The sequence below is a fragment of the Thermobia domestica genome, chromosome 13 (assembly GCF_964235325.1).
Source record: "Thermobia domestica chromosome 13, izTheDome1.hap1.1, whole genome shotgun sequence".
NCBI lineage: Eukaryota > Metazoa > Arthropoda > Insecta > Zygentoma > Lepismatidae > Thermobia > Thermobia domestica.
The window spans coordinates 138305791-138333140 of record NC_137466.1 but is presented as its reverse complement, the minus strand read 5'-3'; the positions used below and the strand labels follow the sequence as shown (position 1 = coordinate 138333140).

General features: G+C 34.6%; 2 protein-coding genes across 7 annotated transcripts in view; one reads left to right on the top strand and one right to left on the bottom strand.

The window, feature by feature from the left end:
• Positions 1–27350, bottom strand: part of LOC145668568 (cytochrome P450 6k1-like) — a 94411-nt gene that overhangs the window by 14851 nt on the left and 52210 nt on the right. Inside the window, exons 1-3 of one of the 3 annotated variants that reach the window (XM_081736562.1) lie at positions 10267–10480; positions 2904–3865; positions 172–396 (exon numbers count right to left, since the gene is read on the bottom strand). In XM_081736562.1, the coding sequence (XP_081592688.1) occupies positions 172–396; positions 2904–3834 (1156 nt within the window). In that variant the 5' untranslated portion in view covers positions 3835–3865; positions 10267–10480. Of the gene's footprint in view, positions 1–171; positions 397–2903; positions 3866–10266; positions 10481–27350 lie in introns of those variants that run through there. The other 2 variants (XM_081736560.1, XM_081736561.1) reach the window with 2 other exon arrangements.
• LOC145668569 (cytochrome P450 6k1-like) overlaps positions 20121–27350 on the top strand; it is a 92073-nt gene continuing 84843 nt past the window's right edge. The window contains exon 1 of one of the 4 annotated variants that reach the window (XM_081736567.1): positions 20121–20342. The gene's annotated coding sequence lies outside the window, so the exon portion shown is untranslated. Of the gene's footprint in view, positions 20343–23540; positions 23714–27350 lie in introns of those variants that run through there. The other 3 variants (XM_081736564.1, XM_081736565.1, XM_081736563.1) reach the window with 3 other exon arrangements.

The window sequence follows — 27350 nt, the reverse complement described above, 5'->3', positions numbered from 1 at the left end:
TCTGGTTCACCAGAAGTTTCCTTTTAATTTCTGGACAGAAGACGTACTTGTGATTAGAAGTGGGTCCTTTGTGATTGTACTACAATGCAAATATATCTATTGAGAGCGACATTTCCTATACATGCTCCTTTGGAGCAAGTTCCAAATACTATTGAAAAAAAAGTAACGTACCTGATAGAACTTTGTCCAAATATATCATATCATGAACGACACCTTGATATGTTAATATTCCGCTATTTCTTTCGAGGACAGTATCGATTTCCTCTCGTAATTTCTTCTGAATATCCACGTTGATCGCCAATTCGTATAATGTTAGGGTTATTAGCGTAGATGATGTCTCAAAGCCACCAAGGAAAAAGCTGAAAGCCTGGGCTGCAAAGTCATCATCAGACAGCTCTAGAAAACAATACGTATACTAATTATAGACATATATATTTTTTGCTTACATTTTAGTTGCATGAGTATAATACTAAATGTTTGAATTATCGAATGTTGCTTGTACCAGATAACATGACCATATAGAAAATACTTGTTTAAGCTAATTTAGTATGCTATCGATTTATTCCGCACTTCTGCATATGTCTCTAAATTTATTTTATACTTTATACAAGAACAAAATTTTGGATAAGTTTATATTTGCATACTGGAATAAACTCTGGTAAAGACAGTAAAGTTCGCGCGAAGCTTACGTATATGAATGGATCTTTGCTGGTAAATGAAATGGTCAATATTGCATATCCTCTCAGACCCTAAGCATGTGAAGTTCTAATTTCATCAATATTTTTAGGTTTAATTACAAAAAAAAAAGAAAAAGAAAGAAAGAAAGAAAAAAGAACAACGATACTCTAGAATTTATATAATCTGTAATACCCTCAACAATGTGAACTTTTAACCTTAGCAACATTTCTGAGGTGCCTAACAAAAAATACTTGTTAAGCTAAAAACTTTTAACTTTAAAATTTTTACCTGTTAACTTTAAAAAATTCCGACCACAGCACATATTTCCATTTTAGGCTGCTTCAGGCTGGCAACACTGACAGGAGATCAAAAGCAAAGTTCTTCTTTTTCCTGATCTCGAAATACGATCTCAAAGTTGCCAATTGTTTACCATAAAAACAAATACATGTATGTCGTAATTGAACACATGTCTTGCCAATTGTTTATCGTCCAAACAAACACGTTTGCCTGCCATTTACTGAGACAAAATATATTTTTTTCTTTTCTGTCAATAAGGTGCTGTCAACTAAGGAGAAATAGTAGAACTAACTCGTGCCTTGCATCCACTATATAATTTCATCTCCGGGATTAATACGACCCTTAATAAAGGATACTTTTTAATGACATTTCCATGGATATCACTGGTATTTTGCAACGCAGTATTTTATAACATTAACATGGATGTCACTGGTATTTTGCAACGGAGTATTTTATGACATTCACATGGATGTCACTGGTATTTTGCAACGGAGTATTTTATAACATTCACATGGATGTCACTGGTATTTTGCAAAGGAGTATTTTATAACATTCACATGGATGTCACTGGTATTTTGCAACGGAGTATTTTATGACATTCACATGGATGTCACTGGTATTTTGCAACGGAGTATTTTATAACATTCACATAGATGTCACTGGTATTTTGCAACGGAGTATTTTATAACATTCACATGGATGTCACTGGTATTTTGCAACGGAGTATTTTATAACATTCACATGGATGTCACTGGTATTTTGCAACGCAGTATTTTTTGACATTTACATGGATGTCTGGCATTTTGCAACGTAGTATTTTATGACATTCACATGGATGTCACTGGTATTTTGCAACGGAGTATTTTATAACACTCACATGGATGTCACTGGTATTTTACAACGGAGTATTTTATGACATTCACATGGATGTCACTGGTATTTTGCAACGGAGTATTTTATGACATTCACATGGATGTCACTGGAACGCAACTGGTTAAAGTAACCGTTATCCGTGAAGATGTTAGAGTATTGACTTCAATAACGAACTCTACCGAGATAATCACTTTAGCTGTCCATTGCAAAAGAACATAATCCAAAAATTTGCTTTCGTTCATCAGTTATCATCTGGAGTAACGGACTTACCTACTAACATTACAATCTTATTATAAGGTCCACTAAAATGATCCTAATTTAAAAAAAAAAGAATTACAAAGAAGGACCGGCCGGGTATGGAAGTAAAGGAATGGAGAATCTGTCGAATATCAAGAAACATTTTCGAATACTATGTGTTACGAAACCATAAGCTAATTAGTTTCCTATCATTGTGAGTTGAAAGAGGTTTAGCTGATTAATTTCTCAAACACAGGGAAGTAGATTATAAACTGATGTTGTTTCAAACACTATGAATGATTCGAACTGTAATATAATGGTGTTGAAGTACTGATATTGGCAGAACCTAACCTACTACTCACTTCCAAAAGACAACATATGACGTAGGAGAACATTTTTTATAATCACGGGAATAGCAGATAGAAAAAGTTGATGAAGATTGGGGAGGGAAAGATGCAACGCGTACCCATGGATCCACTAGTAGTATTGTATGCCTGGAAAGACATTGACTTCACTACTAATGTTCTCCTTTATATGTTACTTTTGATGTTTCTGGACAACAGATTAGCTTTCTGCTCCTTCTTTTCTCCTTGTGATTTACATAGAAGAGAAGCAGAAAAATGAGACGTCACAGAGAATACAGTTGAAATTGACTGATCTAAACTGACTGCAGTTCAGAGAGTAGGCTTGATGTTTGTTATAGAAAGACTTCTGAAACTTCCAGAATAACACATTCTACAATATTGCAATTTACTTGGATAGATTATAATAATAGCTAACATTTAAGTAAATATATATACATTTCCGTTAGAGCTTACCTAGCTTTATATTTGTGTCAGTATTTCTCATATTCCTCTCTGGATTTCCATCGTCATCTTCTACTTTCCCTTTCCTTTTCAGCTGAAGTAGTAAATCTATGAAATCATTTCGAACCACTCCACTTTCTTCTCGATAATCCATTGCTTCTTTCACAACCCGGCGAAAGAAGTTGGTCACTTCCTTAGGTGTAAAACTCAGTTTGAAACGTCCGGATAAATTTGAACTTCCCAGTGCAAAAAGTATTCTAAGAACAGTAAGAATACTTGGGGTAGCCATGAACTTTTTACCCATTTCCCGAAATTCAGCGTCCGGATTTTTCAACGAGTTCACTTGTATACCAAATGCGCATGAACCGATAACATCCGTAGTAAATTTTGCCATTACGTCTTTTATTTCAAGAATTTCTTCCCTAATGGCAGGTTCGCGTAGAAAATTAACCAATTCGTGTGCACATTCACAAACCAGGTGAAACATTTTCTTCATTTTACCAGAAGTAAATGTAGGCGTTAATTTAATCCTCATATGTCTCCAACGCACACCTTCAAGAAGAGGTAATCCTTTGGCTTGTAATGGATCACCGTCTTCACTAATAACTACATTACGATCTTCAAAGTACGAAAAGTCTTTCAAAAGAATCATTTTAATTAATTCGGGATCACGTATTAATAATACTGGACGTTGCAAGAAGTAAAATCCCCCAAAATCATGTCCCTCTAATTCGTTGTACATATTTCTTAAAAGCTCTCCCATACCAAATTTCCCTAAAAGTGTATTTTGGATATTTCCTAATAGCGGAGGTTCGACGTAGGGAACTCCTTTCCTTTTCCAATATTGATGTTTGTGTTTTACACATAAATAGAGTAGACTAAGGGCACCAACAAGGAAGGCTCCGATGTAGGTGCACAATCGGAATAGATCTAGTTGTATCATGATTCTCTTCTCACGTAAATTCTATTGAAATCTGAAAAAAAAAGGAAAATACAATTCAACAGTATTAGACAGTAGTCAGTTATACACTTACACCTTCGCATCGTTGTCTTGCAGAACTTGGTTACTATTACTACCACTGCTGCTGCTAATAATAATAACAATAATTCTTTTCCCATGTACGCAGGGTCGATTTTTTGATTATTCGCTTCCATTTGCAGACCAATCACGCTTACATGTTAAATGAGTTTCATATCAGGAGAGTGTGCAGACCAACTAATGTTACATACGAGACGAGACGAGAAATAATGTTATATCGTTTCATTTGGTAAAAACTTTGTAAGGATCGTCTCGATAAAATTTCCTCGTTTCTTCTAAAATATTCTAATTTTCTCATGTACAACATTTATGTAAAAATATGTTTTACATATCTAGTGTAACACGCGAAGTGGGGTGGGGACAAAAGGACCAAAACATAACATTCACTGACATTTACATAAGACATGTTTTGCCTGACAAAAATTTTTAGAACAAATTCTATGATGTATTACATCAGAATAGTGCATATTCTGAATTAAGTGATTATATACTTTGTTTAGTTGTCCTTTCGAATCTCAATATGCTACACTGAACATGTAAAACACATTTTTGGTGAGAGCAATCATTTTAATAAACAAAACACAGCATATGACAACCACTGTAAAACAATATTTGGATTCATGCTTAGACTACTGACTACTTTTCTCTTTCATTTTTAAATCAATACTCCACATTTGTACTTTATAAAATAATTCTTGTTAAATAGTTTCATTTGAGAAGCTTAGATGATGAAAACAATTTAAACTTTGGATTCAAATGTATGGGTTTTATAAAACTTTAAAGAATCATATTTTTGAATCGAGAAATATTACTCACTTAAAATGATGGCCAAGAGAACCAGATACTCAAACCAATGATTCACAAGTGATCAACATGAAAGGTTACAGTAATATATCTGGCACTGAAGATCATATTCAGAACAAATTGTTAAGTGCAAAAGGTATAATCTCAAATTCTATTACACAAGCGAAGGATCTTGAGGACGAAAGATCTGCTCAGCCCAATCTGCGTGAGTACCTGAAAACAAAGCTCAGTGAAAAAGAACGTAGTTTCGAGAATCAGCCACACAAGGCCTTGGTTAGAATATTTCGTTTTCAAGAGACCAAGTATTATGCTATTATTCTATAAAGTTTTTAAGGAACAATCTATGGAAATGAAATCTTTCAGTTTAACGTCCTACGTATATGCCTTTTAGACGAAGGGAGACTGATGATTAAGGCAAGTGAAGGACGATGAAAGAACTAGTGGAATGAGAATGTGAAAGGTGTTGGAAGATGAGTTGGGCACAAAGTGTTCATAAATACGTTACTTGCCGTTACCGAGGAAAATGAGCAGTAGCATGTGTAACATGTCATAGATTTAGATATGAGATAGTTTGATGTTATATGGATTATAATTAAGATGACCAGAAAGATTATAAAGATATGAAGAAATAAGATGTCAGATTATGATTTAAGATAAATATGTGTGTTTATAGAAGATTATATGTATAAGAGAAGAATAAGAGATATACGAAAAGATTAAGAATAAAGGGATATATACAGATATTGTGTTTTGCATGAGTAGCAGGAGTTTCTGGCTTGGTAGTGGTTACACACACTTTGTGGAATACGATTTTCAAGCTAACTAAGTGGCAGAGATCAAGTTTAGACAATCAAAAAATCTTTTTAAAACTTATTTTCTAACAAAAGGAAACGGAAGTATCTCGAGAAAACCCACGGACACGATGTTGTCCATCACAAACTTACTTGGCCAAGGTTCGAACCAAGAACCCGATGCATCAGTAGTAAGCGATCTACCACTGAGCTACCTCCTTACGGAAACAATCTAAGGGATCAGACTTTTACTGTGATAGGATTTTGCAATTGAAATCAGCATTGCAGGAGAAGAGAAAGGAGGATTTGATAAGAATTCTTCATATAAAAGCCACATAGAAGCAATTCAAATTTGGAAAGAACTTTGATTAAAAGAGTGCAGAAGGAAAGATGTTAACATAATTCTAGATGCGGAACAGATAACATGAAGCAGGTATGTAGCTGAGGTAGTGCAGTTTCTCGCAGTAAATGAAGTACCATATCGTGGGGATTAAGGATGTGGGCTCAAAGATCTGCAAGAATTAAATCCTTATGAATTAAGTTCTACTGAACTTTTTACAGCACTGTGCAAGTACACATGGAGAAATTATTCGTAACTGAAGTCTATAGTTATATAGATTCCTCAGTACGCTCAATATATGTTGCTTGAAGTTCAGAACAAAACAATAGACGTTGGCAGAGATGGTACTAGACAAAATGAGAACACAATATGATGAAAGTAAATCACAGTTTCTTTGTTTAAAAGCACATGAAACACCAGACTCCTGTGATGTGGAAACTTTGTAGCCTATGTAGTTGTGAAATTTGTGAAAGAAGGCAAGATACATGAACATTTATTGGGTCTTTTTCAATTATCGGATTTACCATCTAAAAGGCACGACAGGAAAAGGCTTTGAAACTGTTTCGAAAGCATTTCGAAAAGAAGTTGTCAGTGTTATGACGATGCTAATATGAAGGTAAGGGTGGACTGGACACTTGCAACAGTTAAAATCATTTCAGGGAATTTTGATGGTATAGTATCTGTTCTGACGTTTTTTCTAAAGGGAAATTGGTTCCTGTAGATGCTGAGTTATCTTTTAAAGCAACTGAACTTTTAAGAAAATGTTGCACATTAGAATTATGCTTCATTACCACTCTAAGGTTAAAAATCCTACTAGTATTTTACCCAGTTAACAGTGCATTGCAAGACAGAGAAATGCATCTCGGGAAAGCATGTCAAGTTATGAGAACATGTCTTTCATTTTTGAAACAGAAAAAAAATCAGTCTGGATTTGACAACATGCTTACTACAGGCGAAGACAAATTACAGAAAATTTGCACTAAAGTATCAGATCCTCAGTTTCCTGTATTAAAGCGAATTCGGAAGATTCTGTCGTCTTTAAAAGATTTTGTTTTTGAATATGGCTCAAAATGAAGTAATTCACCTAAAGTAATTTTATAATGAAGCATTCCAGCATACAATATTAGAAACTAAAGAGAGATTCGCAGGAAATAATGAACAATATTTGAAGAGCCTCGATTGTTTGTTGCCACATTCATAAACATTTTTTTTAACAGTTCCACCGTATTGCATTGAATCTCCTAGGCTACAATAAACAAGCTTTCGAATTGGAAGTTGAAGTTATTCAAGTAATTATTCTGTTGAACAAGAAGACCAACAGTAATATTTTAAAGGCATTAGACATGTTGTATCTGAATAAAAGTGCTTTTTCCAATGTGTACAAATTATATGCAGAAGCTGTAACAATCGGTGCTTCAACAGCAACATGTAAGAACACATTTTCTTGGCTTAAAAGGGTTCTTACACAGAAACTAAGTTTCATGATAGAAAATCTAACCTTGTTCTAGTGGCATTCGGAAAACAATACTCGTGCACTTGAGATCTTTGTCGACAAATTTCGAAGATTCTCTCGACGATTACAACCTAAAATGTTTGTGGCAAGTAAAATAAAACTCATGATCACTTCAAGTGTTTTCTAAATCAAATATACATAAATACCCATCAATAAGCATTGCATGCTTAAAAATAAATGCTTGTTTCCGATTCTTCATAATAGTGTGTTAGATAAATTTGCGTATATTCAATTAAAAAAGGTTTGAAATAAAATATCTTAGCCCTACTTCATTAAGTGCCCACAACACAAAAGATAGAAGTTCACAGTTGAGCCAAGCATACATGCATCTTTTTCTAAAATGTTTTTGGTGTATGCCTTCACACATTCTTTAAGTGTGTGATTAGTGGGATGGTATCACACTATAATCAACCATGAACTCTGTTTTTTTAGGTGTTCAAATAATACAATGTCAAACGAGACAATAGTGTATATTAGAAACAATTTTAATTAATGAATTATGCATCTAGATATGATCATAATTTACTAGCGAAGTGATGTATTATTTTTACGACAAAGATAGCATACCATAGCCTTTTCTTTATAAGCAAAGAAAAGGGTTCTTTTTTGATATCGCATATAGTTGTGATTTTTCCCCTTGAAAATACGACGTTTTCCTTTAGATTCCTCTTTGGTTCTCAATAACACTTACCAATGCATTATGGATTAAAGAGTATATCACTTGAACGGACTATAGAATTGACTAGAAAGAAACCATGTGAACTTGACAGTTTATAACATAGTGAAAATAATGGGCCTCGATGGTCTTTCGAAATGTAAGACCTCAGTTTACTTTCTGGAAATTACATAATAATCAAAAATAGGTAACTTTAGTCCTTTTCTGTTCTCGGTTTGAAGTTCTAATAAGTAATTCATGAATAATACATCTACATAATTATTTCATAGTATTGGCTCAAAAATGATCTTTTGCTACTTCGCCTAGTTATACATTGAAACGGCGAAAGAAAAGTACCTTGCCGTTTACAACGTTTAAAAAGTGGAACAATAAACTTTGCTACAGTATGAATTAAAATATTAACACTTGGGTGAATTAAGTTATTGTGTTTTTGACATAAAAATGAAGGTTCTCATTAAAGTCTATATAATGCTAACTCTCCATTTCTTGACCATATTACGGATTCAGCAAAATAATAATAATAATAATAATAATAATAATAATAATAATAATAATAATAATAATAATAATAATAATAATAATAATAATAATAATAATAAATCGATATGAGCACTCCTAAACCAACTACGATCTTAGGTAATCTGTAGAATAACGAAGCTAGTACAATCTATAAAATTACAATAATTATAACATGAAAATAATTTTTAGTAGGCCCCCAATGAAATAATCCTGGCTGCGGATCTGGTCAGGGGGAGGGTAGTCGAGAGGCGGAGGATGCAATTGGAGAGCGCCTGCCCCTTGAACCATTTAGTCATAACTGGTGCTCATTCAGTGTTGCCACAGACCTAGTTCTGGAGTGGGCTGAAAAATAGTACCAAATCGAAACAAAAAGGGCTGAATTCATTATTTTATACTATTGCGTGTAAAAGTGGGGGAATGCGGGGGACGCCGTCTCCCCACTTCCACAAAATATATATGTGGCGTCACCCACTTCTAAAAAATTACAATGGGCAAAGATAGTTACGAAAGATTGCATGACGTCATCCGTCCCCCTACCTTTTCAGATCCACTTTTACCCCTAAGTGAAATACATGGCTGTATAACATTAAACTAAAATAGGTAAAGTTCTATAAAACTCCTCCCTTTTCCAAGAGTTCAAATCAAGAAAGTGCTCTTTTTAAAAATTAATTTTAAAAAAATCCAAATAGGACGACTAAAATTTCTACCACACTGCTCCTTTCTCGCCTCCTTCATGCGCGGCGCGGATGAGCCCATCTAGCGTCATTTGTTTCCCGGTATACTTCGAATTACAAATTTTCTACGCAAAGTTCGTAGCGTTATGCGGTGCAACGTTGCAGAAATGAATATTCAACACTATATTTTAAGAGTCCAACACACAGTATGAGTAACGTGAGATGTAGGAAAACTCTTACTGACACTTTTGAAAATGTGACAAGTATTGGTGTTAAAATATATGACAATGTTAAATGGTGCTGAACTGGGTAGAATTGTACCAACTTTTTCACAAAAGGGGCTGAAAATGCCAGCGTGGTACCAACGGGCCGATGAATGCCAAAAAGGTCTGAATTGTACCAAGTGTGTCAACACTGTGCTGATAGTACTTTTCTGTTTTAAGGTTGGCAAGTACCAGCACCATCTGACCTTCAGTCCATTTATTGATATTAGGAAATATTTCTCTCTCCCATATAGGGACTTTATTTAGGGGTTTAATTTTACGTGTTTCTTCTTAAATTCTATCTAAATGGATTTCATGTTTAACAAGTGAATCTGTATTGTAACACCATTAAATTAAATTCGATTTGTTAATATAAAATTACTAGTAGATTGCCCGTTCTTCGCACGGGAAAAATATGTTTCGTTTTGCGACGTCGGAAGTATCACTGTTCGTCTCAGCGACCTCAAAAGCAATTGATTAGACACTAATATCGTCATTTTCGAACATTTATATATTTTATATTAATTTATATATATTAATTTATATATATTTAGGCCTAAATTAACGGGCGAAGAAATCAAGGTGGCACAAGAGCCTAACAGACTTAATTTTCACAGTAAGCTTCTGTAGTTAAAGTGCCATTGAAGCATTCTTCTCTCTAAAAATAGAATTAAGAACATGCCAATAAAATTTATTGAGTATTTTATGAAGCATTTTTTATACTAAGAAAATTACAAAATTAACGTTGGTTCTTACCTTGTTTCGGCGAACTAGAGGAGTACGTTTTCTTGACTAGGAAACACCATTTTCTTTGCTAAAAATATCACAGTCATCATTACAATACTCAAACAGAAACACTCTAGCAAGACATGGATGGCGAAGGACCTTTCTTGTAAGTGTCAGTATCCACTTGATATTTCATTCAGCATCCATTTCTTTCTCTTCTCTTTTTCTCCGATCTGCTAAAAGTGGCCTTCACTATTCACGCATATCTATCACAATTGCCAACTCAGCCACAGCGAAACATTGCTATATGACAATTACCATCAACTGCAAGGCAAGTATTAAGAGAGTCACTGTTTCACGGGAGTGATGGCTCAGTGATAGGGCTTTCACCTTTGGTGCGGGGGATCCTTGATTCGATTCTAGGTCATGTGAAATTTATGTTTGATCCACAACCATCTTAATATGGACAACATTTCGTCCGTAGCTTTTCGTGGGACGGTTTCCTCCCACATTCTCGTTTCAATAATTATGTTATAAATCTTCACTTTTGAAATGAAATGAAATGAAATCTTTAAGTTTTACGTCCACGGTTATGCCAGTTAGGGTAAAGGAAACAGTGACGATGAGATATTAATGAAATGGTAGTGATGAGCAAATGCAAGACCAAGACCAAGACACGGGTGGTTTTGGTCTTGGTCTTGGTCTTGCATACCCAGTCTTGGTCTTGGGCTTGAGCTTGCACACCCAGTCTTGGTCTTGGTCTTGGTCTTGCCTACAAGAGTCTTGGAAGTTTTGCTTTTTAGAAATCTTATGCTTTCCATAGGTAAATTTTACCCTGGATATAAGGGATAATAAATTCTACAACATGCCAATCGTAACGGAAACACAATGTATGTTTCTAAATATAATTGTTTACCTTTGTGTAAGTATGATGATAGTGTACAACATAGGCGGTGATCTTTATTTTTTGCAACGGGTGCCCACGCTTCACTACTTAGAAATCACAATGTTTTGTAGTCTTTTTATATATTTTTAACAGATCCAATACTCCACTGGTTCCCAAACTGGGGAGGCTACCCCTGAGACGCGTAAAAGAAAATCAAGACGGCACAGATTACTGAAATATCATGAATTTCAAAATTACTTTTACACTCTGAAGGCGTCCGATTTTTTTTTTCTTTTCAACCACGATTACTTAATCTTTGTATTGAACAAACTTCCAATTAAATATTGAGATTTTGTTTTACTAATTATAATATGTATTTATTCTATGGGGCAGAAACATGGATATTACGCAAAAACGATGAGAAAAATTGGAGGCTTTCGAAAAGTAGGCATGGAAAAATAAGGAGAGAATTAGCTCAATTGTACGGAAAACGAATGAGAAGTTGTTAGAAATAGTAGCAGTAGGGGAGAAAAGAAAAAAATTAAATGTAATTAAGAAGAGAAAGAGAAACCGGTTGGGACATTGGCTGAGGAGGAACGAACTCAATTATGAGGGCGTACTAAAGTATGGTGGAAGGAAAGAGAGGAAGGAGGTGAAGGAGACTGTAGTTGAAGGAAGGCGTTAAAACAGAAAATTTCTACGTCAAGACGAAGAGACTAGCTGAGGACAAGCGTATATCGGAGCACCTTAGTTACAACAAGTGACCTGCCGATAATAGCAAACTAGCTACGATGATGATGATGATGATGTGTTTAGCAATATTTGACAAAAAAAAGAGAGAAAGAAAATTAAAATAATAATGATTATAATCAAACCTCTTAATATTTTAGAATAATTTGAGTGAAAACTGAAAATGACTGTAGACCTATAACTCAATTTATATAAGGGGGCGCGGTGGCTCAGTGGTAGAGCATTCACCTCCGGTGCTTGGGGTCCCTGGCTCGATCCAAGCTCGCACCGTGTGGACTTTGTGGTGGACAAACACCGTGCTCGTGGGTTTTCTCGGGGTTCTCTCGTTTCTTCCCACTTTCTTGATTCTACCATTTCATTCATTTCTCATAGTCACCGTCTCCTTTAGCCTAACCGGCATAAGCTTGGGACGTAAAACTCGAAAATTTCATTTTTCAATTTATATAAATATTTTTTTACCTAGTATATATTAGAAATACAAAATAACGGCATCAAACTCAAAGTTATTGGAAATAGCTGTACAAAATCACTCTCACTTGTGGATATGAATTATTTATTTATTGTTGTATAATGTTATGTCGCTCAATCATCGATGATCTGTATACCTAAGGAGGCTAAAAGTTACATTGATAAACAATTTTTCCATGTATAATCATCTGCTCATGAAATCAAACTTGAGGTCATATGCACTAAGTTTTTGTCAATGTCATGAAAATGTTACTTGGATATTAATTTTATGAGCACACCAAAAATTTTCAACGGATGCTTGAGCCTCGGAGCCAAGGCCGTACCCCTGTAATCGGCATCTATGGTGTACGGAATTGCTGATGTTCAGTACTACATTTCTCTATAGTTTTCGAAGAAGAACCCACTAATATGTTTTGAAATGAAATATCTAGTTTAACGTCCCACGATTATGCACCGCGGCTAAGGGAGACGGTAATGATGAGGAATTCATGAAATGGTGGAATGAAGAAATATGGAGGAAACGGGAAAGTCCCGAGAAAGCCCAAGCAACACGTAGGGTTGCCACCTTTTACCTGGAGAAATCCCGGACATATCGAGAATTGAAGTTAAGTTAAAAGATAGACATGCAAAACTAGTCATAGGCCTAATGCATCCCTTCTACACACCCATAGGCGCAAATCTGTCTTCAACATTGCGGGGGACGGGTAAGACGTTCCCATATATATATAAAAGCGATGTTCAAAATATTTATGAAGTTGAAAAACAATGCTGTGAAGGATCAGGGGAGCAGAATTGTCTTCAGTGACGTATTTAGGAGGCTATCGGGCTCATTCTCCCCTCGAAATAATTTGTTAGTTTTACGCATTCCACGTACAACAATAATCCTTCTTACCATTTCTAAGAATGTCATTGACTTTCCATTTTCTTATGCTTTTTGTTCAGAAATAATACTGTATTTGTCAAATTTCATTCCATGTAAGAACTGCGTCCTTAATTGTTCTTTCTGTCATCCTTTCTATTTTTCTGTTTCTTTTTCTTGACGTTACTACTTTCATTTCGCCTATCATATTTTATCGACCGTTGTCAGTTGTGATTCAAGTTGGCCGTCATCAGTAACACCTAAACTAAGGAGTTGATAAGCGTTCCACACCAACATGCGCGAATATCAACATGACAGGACTTTAGTTATTATAACAAAGGAACAATTATATCGTTTAGTTATTTTTAAAAGAAGGAAATGTTTGAATTAAAGAAAATCAAAACGGGGGGATAATTAGCCCGGGAAATTAGGACGGCCAAGAGGATGCTTTCTTTTTCTTGTATGAATAGAATAAAGGGTTAGATTCACTTCTAAATTTTTGTATCATATCATATAGGATTTATCGATCTGTAATTCTTGCCATTATAACTTCAATTTATGCATAAATTAAAATATATTTAATTCTGAAACTCAGGTGGGCAATTGCCCACTTCCTTCCTTGTGTTGGGCATAGCCCTCGAAAGAAAATCCTAAATACGCCATTAGTTGTCTTCAACATTGGAAGGTGGGCAGATTTGAGGCTTATTCTAGATAAGGGAGATGAAACTCATATTACGGTAGATGAATCTGATCAACTGTTGGAGAGTATATTATATATTAGGTGATGTAGATGAAGTAGTAGTACTTATCAGTATTACAAATCACTACCGTGAAAACATTCTGAAATCTGAATACATGCATATTTATAATTGGTATGTTTCTAATTAGGCATCCACAAAGATCCACGTTAAAATTGTTTTATAGTAATATAATAATATAAATGACGACTTCCCCAAAACTATGAAGAAAGAATATCAATTATGTATGACGCAACAATACTCTTTGAGCAAAATGATTATAATCTCAATAACATTACAGGAATCGTTTCAGAAATCTAACGCATGTCATACTCTTTACTTAACAGATGTAACCTTAAGATTATAGAGAAAAATATTCCAGCAATTGAATTATTTTCTTTGCTTACGGAACATCCTCTCTCAAAAGAAAAATTGGGACACGCGGAAATACGTAGGAACAAACCATGGTTCGAACTAGCAGAGAAGAGAAAACAGGCAAAATTACATTGGCTACAAAATCCGAATGAAATAACTACACAAAATTTCGTAGACATCAGGCGAGGAACTTCCAAAACTTTTAGAACAAAGAAACGCGATATTTTGAAAGCTAAAATTTAGGAACTTGAAGATAATAGTAAAAATAAAAACATTCGGGACATGTATAAAGGGGTCAACGAATTTTAAAAAGGGTATCAACCTTGTTCTTATACATGAAAGATAGCTGATGGAACAGTTCTCACTGATACAGTTAGCATTTTAAATACATGGAAAGATTTCTTTGACAATTTGCTTAACACGCAGCAAAAAACTAATGTGCGTGGAGAAAGGAAGATATACACCGCAGAACCATATATTCCAGAACCCAATCGAATAGAAGTAAAAATCGCTATAAAGAAATTAAAGAAACACAAATCTCGGGTGTAAACGAAATTCCGGCTGAGTTAATTTTAGCTGGAGGCAAAAAATTGAGGAACAAGATACACAAACTCATTCTCCTTATCTACAACAAGGAAGAATTGCCACAAGAGTGGGAATAATCAATCATTGTTCCAATCCACACGAAAGGCGACAAAACTGATTGTAATAATTATCGAGGCATCTCTCTTCTGTTGTCATCCTATAAAATCCTTCCAAACATTCTATTAGCAAGATTGACCCCATACGCAGATGAAATTTTTGGAGATTATCAGTGTGGATTTAGACGAAATCGATCAACTATCGACCAAATATTTACCATTCGCCAAATACTCGAAAACAAGCGGGAATACAGTAGTCCGGTACATCAACTATTTATTGATTTTAGAAAGGCTTATAACTCGGTTAGGAAAGAAACGTTCTTACATAATTTGGAATACCGAAAAAGGTAATTAGATCAATTAAGGCATGTTTAAATGAATCCCAAAGTAAAGTCCGGGTAGGAAAATTTTTGGCCACGAGCTTTCACGTTAAGAATGGCCTGAAACAAGAAGATGCGTTATCGCCATTATTATTCAACTTTGTCCTGGAATGCGCTATAAGGAAAATCAAAGATAGCAACCAGGGCCTAGAGCTGAACGGTGTTCACCAGGTTATGCGTACGCTGATTATGTAAATTTAGTAGGGGATGATATGAGAAAAATAGAAAGAAATGCAGAGGTCTTACTAGACGCGCTTGCATGGACATGGGTTTGGAAGTAAATGCAGAGAAAACTAAATACATGGAAGTGCGTCGGGATCGTAATACGGCAAATTATGTATGTTAAAATATTAAATAATACTTTTGATAAAGTGGATACTTTCAAACATCTAGGATCAATATTAACAGACGAAAATCATATTCACGAAGAAATTAAATGTCGACTAAAAGCAGGGAATTCGTGTTATTATTCAGTTCAAAACCTCTTGTCGTCGTAATTCTGTCGAGGGATTTGAAGCTTAAAGTGTATAAAACGATAATCATACCTGTTGTTCTATATGGTTTCGAAACATGGTCGCTTACTGAGTGCAGAGTATAGACTGAAGTATTTGAGAACAAGATCCCGAGAGAAATATTCGGACCAAGAGGAACGGGAATGAGGAATGGGGGAAACTTCATAACGACGAACTACGTAAATTATACGGCTTACCAAACATTGTTAAGGTCATCAAGTCTAGGAGGCTTAGGTGGGCAGGACATGTAGCCAGGATGGAAGAAAGTAGGAACGCTTTCAAAGTGTTAGCGGTAAGACCAATCGGAAAACGACTATTAAGAAGACCTAGGCGCAGATGGGAAGACAATATTAAGATGGATCTCGCAGAGATAGGAATACAAAGTAGAAACTGGATCCAGTTGGCTAAGAATAGAAGTCAGTGGAGAGCTTTGGTGAACGCGGCATTGAACCTCCGGGTTCCATAGGCTATAGAGTTAGTTAGCTTACGAAGCATGAGTAGATGCCTAGGCTGATACTACAAATAGATTAAATGCGCATTTACTGAAAAGATGGGTTCTACTGACATTGGATGGTCTATATACTCTTCGTGCGCTAGGGCCTAGGGGAGAGGAGGAGATAAGATTTCATATCAGGTTACGTCACGCACAGTCGCACGCCTTCATTTTCATTAAAAATGGAAAAGCCAAGAGAAACAAATTTCATCTCACTTTCCTTTGTGGCAGTCGGACACAACTCATCACAGTTATCTGCAAAAAGCACTTTTCAAATCGGATTATTGGGAGAGCCTCCAGTTCCAATGTTGGGGGGGGACATGTCTCCCCATTTCTCCGGAATTTGTGCCCGTACCTACAGCTGAGACAACTTTCCAGCATGAGGAGAGGGGTATATCCTCCTCTGGCATTTATTGCAATTTGTGCCCAAATAGCGGAAGTGGAATTAATACATATTGATAAGACTACTAAACTCACTACAGCACGAAGTTCAGTTTGAAATACTACAGAATACGATTCTTAAAAAAAAAAAAAAAAAAAAAAAAATGGAAAAGCCAAGAGAAATCAATTTCATCTTACATTCCTTTGGGGCAGTCGGACACAAATCATGACCTTATCCGAAAAAGCACTTTTTAAATCAGATTATTGGGGGGGACAGTCCCCCCCAGGTCCAAGATTGGGGGGGACATGTCCCCCTCGTCCCCCCCGGGATTTGCGCCAGTGTACACACCCACATGTAAGTGTAGACTCTCAATATTAAAAATATGTTTTTATTTATTAGAGTAACAATGTAAAAGAGAATAAGTGAGAAATTGCACTTTTAAAAGAGAGCAATCCTGGAGTTGCATTGCAAAAGGGGAAAAGTCAAAAGTGCTTTTTCTCAAGAGAACAACTGTTTCTTTCTTGAAAAGTTTTCCCTTTTAGCATACGACCTCAGATTTGCTCTTTTTGAAAGTAAAAAAATGTTCTCATTTACTTTGTGACTCCAGTTTATCGAAATTAAACATACGTGGTACCAGCGGTAAAAGTGGATCTGAAAAGGTAGGTGACGCATGACGTCACGCCATCCCCAGTGCCTATCTTTGCCCATTGTAATTTTTTTTAGAAAGTGGGGGAACGCCACAGATATTTTCTGGAAGTGAGGGGATGGCGAACTCCGCGTTCCCCCGCATTTTTACCCCTGTGTGGTATGAAATTCAATTTCTTAGACAAACATATTGTATGAAACATTACTAATATACTCACCAAGGAACTTCAAATATGATCTCAAAGCTCATATTAGTACTTATAAAGTTAACTTCCATTTAAGTTTGCTTATTCTTGAATGAATACTTTCTGTTACTTTCCGCAGCTTCAAGAAGCAAGGGTTTTTCTTAACCCTTTAACATTAAATAATCATAAATAGTCTGAGTTCTGAGAATAATTAACTTTACACTGTATCTCTGTTTTCACAACACTAACATATAGACGATTGCGACTATCGGAGAAAATATTTCCCATAGTAGAAAAGACAGTTAGATAAAAGCATTACTAACGAGAATACATATAAATTGAGCCAACTTGTACAAGTTCGGTAGATTTTCATTTCCACATTTCTGAAAATAGAGATTCCACTTCGTTTCACATGGACTATCTTTCTCCTTGTAGATGATATTAGCGAGACTTTTTTTTAACCGAAACAAATTCAGAGTACAGCGCATCCACATTTATCTGTCTGGTTAAATTTAATGTAGTCACTGCTTCCTCAAGATGTGACCACTTCAGCAAAGTTAACTTAAATCTGCTAAAGCAATAGAAAGTATTTACATCACTGAAATCAAACCACTGCTGCAAGTAGTCGATAGCGCTTTGATAGAACCTATTAAATTTATTCATCAAGTTATTCTTTTCTTTAGGTAGAAGCTCCCTGAAACACAGATTAACTTTAATACCATAAAATTCATTGTGCAATCTTTGATTAAATTTATTTAACAAACCTTCCATAATTTCAAACAACTCAGGGGAAGAATAGTTGCTTTCTTCAAGTAATAGGAATCTGCTACGGAAAATATCCAAAACATTGTGGTAAAAATACAGGTATGCTTCTTCTGGAGTTACTGAATTATCACTTTCAAAGCCGCTAGAAACAAATGTCCAAATTAGCAGATCACATTCTTATTCTCCCAAACTAAATAATAATAATAATAATAATAATAATAATAATAATAATAATAATAATAATAATAATAATAAAAGATTTAACAACGGGCCATTTTTTCAACATACAAATCAGAACAGGATAAAGAGAAAGCCACCTGGTTGGTACATTACGCAAAATTTTTTCCCCATTGTAACTCGAACCTGAACCTGAAAAAGCCTGTAACAAACATCTTGGCATTTCAGCTAAGCGAATAAAACGCAAGCTCTGAAGCGACGTTGCCGACTCAGAAAAAGGGTGTGGCTATGGTTTGGCTAGGTAGAAGAACTACAGCGCGATCAGGTGACAGGGGGTGAGTGTATACAAAATAAATTTGGCAATACCGCAGTCCTCTCATTTGCTAGCAGCATTTAAAGGGAACTTGGAGCGCCGCCTTCAAATGCCAAGATGTTTGTCACGCCGTTTAATAGAATTCCTTTAACATAGCGACATTTTTTGCTCAAATTGAGAATTCATTATATATTTTAACAAGAAATGTTTCAATGCCCATGACATCAGAAAGTTTGCCAGCTTGTTCAGCTATTGTGTATAACATGGCAGTTGCAATTAGTAGCGATGAAGTTAGGATTGCCTTTCTTTAAGCTTTGGTAAATCGATCGGTGTTTCCCATAATTAATAGTTGCATTATCTGCTGTGTATGCAGTTACATTTCTGGTATCCAAATTGTTGCTTTTTAAAAATAGTTCTTAGGCGATCTGCAGTTGCGCCTAAGAACTTGGGTACAAATCCCCGATCTAGAACTCGGGTACAAATTCCATCCTTAGAATAAAATTGTATACAAAGAGGGAAAAGCTTTTTTATCCTTTCTGGTAGATGCATCACTTGAAATATTGAAAAATAGGAGTTGCAAAATTTTTCATGAACGATTTCCACCGAATGAAGGGCTAAAACATTACAAACTATACTCTCGCATTTTGTTTCACCACATGACAATTTGCTAGCTATTTTTGAATCTGGGAAGCATTTCCGAGCAAATTTAAAGTTACAGTCCATTGGGAGATAAGAGTGATGGTGTTGAGTATGATGACATACTTTGGCAACTTCAGCTGTAGTCATCGTATTTTCTTCAGTGGTTTTCTACTGGACAAAGAAATTAGATAACACTTTCTGTCGCGCTCTGTACCTTTGTTTTATGTTTCTCGGAAAATTCATGCTCTCTTACGGCTTTCAGACCATACCATTTGATTAGAAATGTATTTAAACATGCCTTGTGCTTTGCGTTTAACTCCGGACGAATTGTTTACTTCCCGTAATGTCCGGGTCAAACCCGGATGGGTGGTAATCCTAGTGGTCGCACCACTCGCCCATCCCCACGTCACGGCACTGCTTGAATGTACAGTTCAAGGTGGAACACGAACACTTTTAAAAATTCAAATTTCAAAGGTTTCCCATCAAGGATCGTAACCAAGATCTCGTGCAACAAAGTCGCGCGCTATAGCGACTAAACTAGCGGGAAAGCCAATTTTACAAAGAAGTGTATAATAATTATAGTAACTTTTACTTCGAGTTGGCAACTTGCGCTAGGCAGTCACGTGGTTGTCGCATGAATTAGTAGAGGGAGGATACCATAACAGAAAGTCAAACACGTGTGCGTTGCAAGCAAGGCTGTCCAATTTGTGAATGACGTAATAATTTCCCCACAAGCGGAAGAAAGAAAAAAGAACTGTAGATGCAAAAATTAAAAAAGAAAGAAGAAAGACAGGAAGGAGGAGAGTAAGAAACGTAGTAGTGCCGTGCCGTTTGATGACATTAAGAAGTTTAAAATAAGTGCTCTTTGGAAATGACAACAAGGGACAGGACTTAACCAGGTATGATATTTATTTAGTTTGTTGCATTTTATTTCCCATAATTCTACGATTTCAAAAACAGAAGAAAATATTGGAACTTAAAAGAAAAGCTAAAGATCGAGAAACTTGAAAGGAACATTTCCAGACCCGAATCTATGACAGAAGAAGAAGAAGAAAACACCCTCATTAGTTCTAGAACTTGCCAACAGGAATAATAATAATAATAATAATAATAATAATAATAATAATAATAATAATAATAATAATAATAATAATAATAATAATAATAATAATAATAATAATTACTACTACTACTACTACTACTACTACTACTAATAATAATAATAATAATAATAATAATTCTACTTAGTTCTTCACAAAAAAAGAACATAAACATTATAAAAACATTACATGTAAAGAAATAGATTACGAAAAGAAAACAATAGATATCAGTTAAGAGTGTTCGTCTGTCTGTCTCTTAATAGGTATAGGTAAAAATGATAAGATATATCGAAATGTGGTCTTTTGCAATCGATTCAGCGTCCCAAGAATAGGTTCCATTTCCCTCGTTAAATTTGTATTCGAATTGGAAGTGGTTCAAATTAGTGATTTCCGGTTTCAACGTTTATCGTCATGAAACGAAAATGGATAGCGAGAAGCTGTTTTTTGCAAACGATTCAGAGTCCCAAGCCAGTGTACCATAACTATATCGAATACTACGAAAGCCAGAGATAGTTAAACATTTATACTACTTCCGGTCTCAATACTGATTTTCATAGAGTGAAAACGGTAAGGGATATCGAGATTAGGGATGGCCATTTACGGAAAAAGAGTTTTCCGTTTCCGGAAATAACATTTTCCGTTTTTCCGGAAAATTTTCCGTCTTCCGTTTTCCGGAAAATTTTCCGTTTCCGATTTTCCGGAAAATTTTCCGTTTCCGTTTTTCCGGAAAAAATTTTCGTCTTCCGTTTTCCGGAAAATTTTCTGTCTTCCGATTTTCCGGAAAATTTTCCGGTTTTGTTTACCCAGAAAATTTTTCGTCTTCCGATTTTTCGGAAAATTTTCCGTCTTTCGTTTTCAATTTTCCGGTTTCCGGAAAAAAATATTTTCCGTTTTCCGTTTATCCGGAAAATGTGGCCATCCCTAATCGAGATACGTTTTTTTGTACTTGATTGAATTTTCCAAGAATAGGTTCCATCTGCCTCGTGAAACTTCTATTCAAACCGGAAGTGGTTAAAATAGACCATTTCTGGTTTCAACATTTATCTTCATAGAAGAAAAGGATATTAGATCGCGGTAAGTAGTTTTCTGCAGTGTCAAGAGAATATATCGTCACAACCTGCAACAATTTATCAAAACTGGAAGTTCTTATAATTTACTATTACTTCCAATTTCAATACTGATTTCCGTAGAGCAAAAACGGTAACAGATATCGGGATGCACCTTTTTCCAACCGATTCAGGTTTCGAAAAGTAGGCTTTGTCTCCTTCCTTAACCGTCTATTGAATCCGTAAGTGGTTAAAATTAACCGCTTCCGGTTTCAACATTTATCGCCATAGAACAAAAAAGATAATAGATAGCAGCAAGATGTTTTTTGCATTCTATTCAGGGTATAAAGAGAACATACCATCATAACCCGCAACAATCTATTAAAACCAGAAATGGTTGAATTTTAGTGTTACTTCCTGTTTCAATACTGATTTCCGTAGAGCAAAAAAGTTGAGATATATCGAGATGTAGTATTTCAAAATCTATTCAGCTTCTCAAGAGTAGGTTCAATCTCGTTCCTTAACAATCTATTCAAACCGGAAGTGGTTAAAATTAACAATTTCCAGTTTCAACCTCTATCACTTATCTACTACATCTATTTACATTAAAAGGATGCAAATGATTAAAGAATATAAAAAATAGTAAATATTATTTGAAAATTATTATATCATACTCTTTCTGGACCTCTCGTGGCGTGGAAGGATTCTGATAAATTCTAGATGAAATTACAAAGAACAAAGCAGAAATTTACGAAACAAGATGAGAAAATTCGAGATGATAGGAGAAAGCTTTCTGAGAATCGAGACGAGCAGTATTTTTCGAGAATACCAACGAGACAAGACTTCTAAAACATTTACGAAACGTCATCTCGTGGGCAACATCAAAAGAAATTAATGATTAATGGAAGTCAATGATTATGGATGGACTGAGAATGTGAGAGGAAACGGAAGAAAAGCTTGATTTGATGTGACTGATTTTACTTTCAGTTTAGTGTCTCTTTCAGCAGCGAGGCTATACGAAACGTGGACTTACAGTTTAACCCTACAATGCATATTGTATCATATTTGATACAAAATAAATTATGGCTAGTATTAGTGTTCAGGTCGTGAGCTGTATCACAAATACATATTGTATCATATCTGATATTTCTCCTGAGCACATAGTTCACTATATATCCGGTAGATGTCAGAAAAATGTTGCTTCAGTACAGAGAGAAAGAAGTCGTGTGCGTGCTTAGCGAATGTGAGTTTATGAGTCGTCTACTCTGAAGGACAAAGAATAATTAGTTTCGAAGTTGCAAAAATTCCAAGTTCATGAAGTAAGTTTCTTAATTGTTTTTACATATGCTAAAATTTGATTTTGTATGAGAGAGGAACATGAACTGTTGATGCATAATGTATCATAAATGATACAAAGTGTTTTTGTATTTTAGCACGAAAAATTATTTTAGGACACTTTTCTATTCGGATATTAATTATAAGTGTCTTATTATATACCTGTATATTATTTCACTTAAATACAAAAAATCATGCACTGTAGGGTTATAGTGGAATTCAAATCATATAATCTCCCGCCGGGAATCGAACTGAGGTCTCCTACACCAGAGGCTCGTATGGTAAACCCCTTAGCCTAGAGGGAGCTTGGGAGAAATCCTTGAAAACCCACAGACAAAATGTTATCCACCACAAACTAACATGACTAGTGATCGAAATAGCGATCCCTAGTACCACAGATGGCGGATGTACCACTCATCCACCATACGCCAGGAAATCAAGTCCATCATACAAGTATGTAACAGTTGGTTTCACTGCTAAGAAAAACAAACAATAGAAATTGACCAAACATCAAAAGGATTTGAAAAAATAACAAGAAAGAAAAAAACTGCAAATCATTATCTTTCGTACATGTGACGCAATACTCAAGGCTAGCCAAGAAAGTGTTATCATAAGAGCTGTTAACTTGGCTGCGGAAAGGGAGTAGTTCTTGGAAGTGTGAATGAATGTGTTTTTATAAGAAAAGAAAATGTTTATTATTGTGCCAGAGATATAGTAACTTGACAGAACTGCAGAAGTCACTGTAGTTCAAGAATTCTTTCAGAGTTGTGACTGTTTTTGAAAATACAGGTGAGGCATGCCATTAATTCATTTGCTCTCAATTGTAGTTCACTAATATATAGTCATTACTATTGTTAAGTTATTATTCTTTTCTGGCGGTACTCAACACTGTCATCTATTTTCTTCCTGAAGTTTTCTACAAAATGCAATATCACTAGCTTTTTTTTTAAATGTTTGTATTTACGAAATAAATATTTCTGTTTATATCGATTTCAAGACTGGAATAACAGATTGGTTAGTATGTTATATGAGATAAAACTATCAATACATAGCAGCGAATGCCATGTATTTCACTTGTTTAGTTTCTGACTCTTTTCTTTCGCAAGCAATCATAAAGTATGCTGTTAAAATGAGTCGACTGTTCGTTTGTCCAATAATATTCGAATATTCGCTTGTCCAATAATTATTCAAATATACATTTGCCCAATAATTATTCGAATATTCATTTGTCCAATAACTATTCAAATATTTGTTTGTCTAATAATTATTCGATTATTCATTCGTCCAATAATTATTCGAATATTCGCTTGTCCGATAATTATTTATTATTCGTTTGTCCAATAATTGTTCGATTATTCGTTTGTCCAATAACTATTCAAATATACGTTTGTCCAATAACTATTCAAATATTCGTTTGTCCAATAATTAATTATTCGTTTGTCCAATAATTATTCGATTATTCGTTTGTCCAATAATTACTCGATTACTCGTTTGTCCAATAACTGTTCGAATATTCGTTTGTCCAATAATTATTCAATATTCGCTTATCAAATAATTATTCGTTTGTCTAATAATTATTCGATAATTCGTTTGTCCAATAATTATTCGAATATACATTTGCCCAATAATTATTCGAATATTCGTTTGTTCAATAACTTGGAATGTTCGTTTGTCCAATAATTATTCGAATATTCGTTTGTCCAAAAATTATTCGATTATTCGTTTATCCAATAATAATTATTGATTATTCGTTTCTCCAATAATTGTTCGATTATTCGTTTGTCCAAGAACTATTCGAATATACGTTTGTCCAATAACTATTCATATATTCGTTTCTCCAATAGTTATTCGATTATTCGTTTGTCCAATAATTATTCGAATATTCGTTTGTCCAATAATTATTCGTATATTCTTTTGTCCAATAATTATTGGAATAATTTTACTTCTCATCTTCAAATATTCGTCTTCAATATTTGAACAATTATTCGAAAAGCGAATTTTATTCGAATATTCGAATATAAATATTCAAGGAATCCATTATTCGAATATTCGAATAATGAAGTTATTCGAATTGAAACAGCATTATAACAATAATGTATTTCTGATATGCGTTTTGTTTCTGAGAAGAAAAAAGCTTCTTTTTCTTCTCATTATTATTATTATTATTATTATTATTATTATTATTATTATTATTATTATTATTATTATTATTATTATTATTATTATTATGTTACGTCAATGATTTAACCCCGTCAATAAAATTGTAAGTGAAATATTTTATTAATTAAAAATCAGTTTCGTAGTATTACAAACCATAAGCCAGCCAGATGAAGCGTGTTAGCATCGAAAGTCATTTTTACATAGCCCAGAAAAATAAGACAAAAAATCGATAAATTTTTGACCAAGTTGTATTTGTGTGGAGACTTTTATGTGGTTGCCATCGGCATATTGCGAGAACCATCTTAATTTGAGCTATGCTCCTTTTTTTTTTTTTTTTTTTTTAAGGAAGTAAAAGAAGGAAACTCTAGTATTGTGCAAGTATCTCGAAAATTATCTATCTTTTGAGAAAAATGATTGTGAAAAAAATTGTAGTTTATAAAATTTTACATGAAAAATTTCCTTGCCCTCCCCCCTTAGCATTTCCCGTAGAATCAATTGTTTCAAAGATATAGACTGAATTATGTCTGAAGAGAAAATATAGCACAGAACTATAATATTATACGGGGTAAGTTGTTAAACTAGAGACTACAAAATGTCTGGAGAAATAAGCATCGAATGAAAAAATGTTTTAAATGAACATACCTCTGATAAACCTCGAAAACTTAGATAGGATTCCATTTTTTCTTGCAGATTCAGATTCTATGTTGAAAAGTGAATTTTATTTGAAATCTTTTTTCCGATTTGCGATTGATAATTGTTATCAGTGAAAACTAGTTTCACTTTGGTTTCCTTTCACCAATTGAGAGATCTTGATTGTTATCAGTGAAAACTAGTGTCACTTTGGTTTCATTTCACCAATTGAGAGATCTCAGTTTCATTTCTGAATAAATCTGCTATAAACAATAACAACCTTTTATCTTAAACTTTTCATGACACTATTTTCATGAAAACATGTTGCTGTTTTCAGCAAGAAGTAGTTAAGTTCCTTTCTTTTAATAGAAAGACTCAAGTTTTTTTTCATCATCAAAAGTTGATATGACAGAGTCTGTTTTCTGTACGTTATCTCAAGAATGCTTATTTTCGTTATTTTCCTTTGCTTCTCAGTTTCTAGTGATTGCTCAAATTGACTACCTCAAACTTCCGTGCATTTGTTGATATGGTCTTCGAATGATTGTAGAACTTAAAAAATGTGTATGCAGCAATTTGGGCGCAAGCATTTCTGATTCTCTCCGTTATGTTTTCACGAGTATTTGCACTTGTTGATAAATTATTTATTTATTTTACAATATCCCAGTAGAAGAAATTTGGTGACCTGCCAGAGTGTCCATGAATCAGAAGCACTTCAATTCTCTTCAACACAGGTAGATCATGGACTGCCAGTAGGACAAAATGGCAATACAGAATATAATATAATAAAATAACGATATTAGGCAAAACTAGTTGAAAAACAATAGCAGAACGTAATACAACCAATGTTTGGTTCTCACTCCTATATTCACAAAGATATTTTAAGCACATTTTCATATGAACTGCATATTTACTTTAAAGGATCTCGTAATGTTATGTTTCCTTCCTGCATTTCATAGTCTAATTGTTATCTATAGACTACTTAAAAAAGAGAGAAAACCGGGCACCCATTTACGTTTTAAATACCATATTCATACAACTGTAAGAAAAAAAATTAATATTACAGTTGTTAGAATTTTTATTCTGTCTATAGATAAAAATATACAGAGAGAAATGAGTGGACAGGATTTTCTTTGGACAAAAATTTGAATTACGTCAAAAAGAGAATAAAAATGTTAGCGTTTCTTCGCGATTTTATTCATTATATAGTTGTGAGAAAGGGCTGAGACTTGAACCTAGTGATGAGCGCAAGAGTTTTGGTCTTGCAGTTTTTGCAAGAGTCTTGCATGCAAGACCAAGACCAGGAATCCCGATGCAAGACGAAGACCAAGACCAAAAGGTGAAAGACCAAGACCAAGATTAAAAGGTGCAAGACCAAGACCAAGACCAAGACTCTTGCTCAAGAGTCTTGCACAAGTACCAGTACTACTTGAATTCTTTTATAGAATATAAAAAAGGGAAAAATCATTACATCTTTCAATCTTTCACTTGAATTTCTTGACTTCAGTGAAAATGTCGCTGGAGTGAATGTGTTTCCAGTAGTTTATGTAATCCTTGTGAGTCGATCTGCTCCTGTAGCATATAGCTACAGTATGTCGTTTTCTGAATCGGTTGTTCGCGTTTCCTGTAGTTACTACTC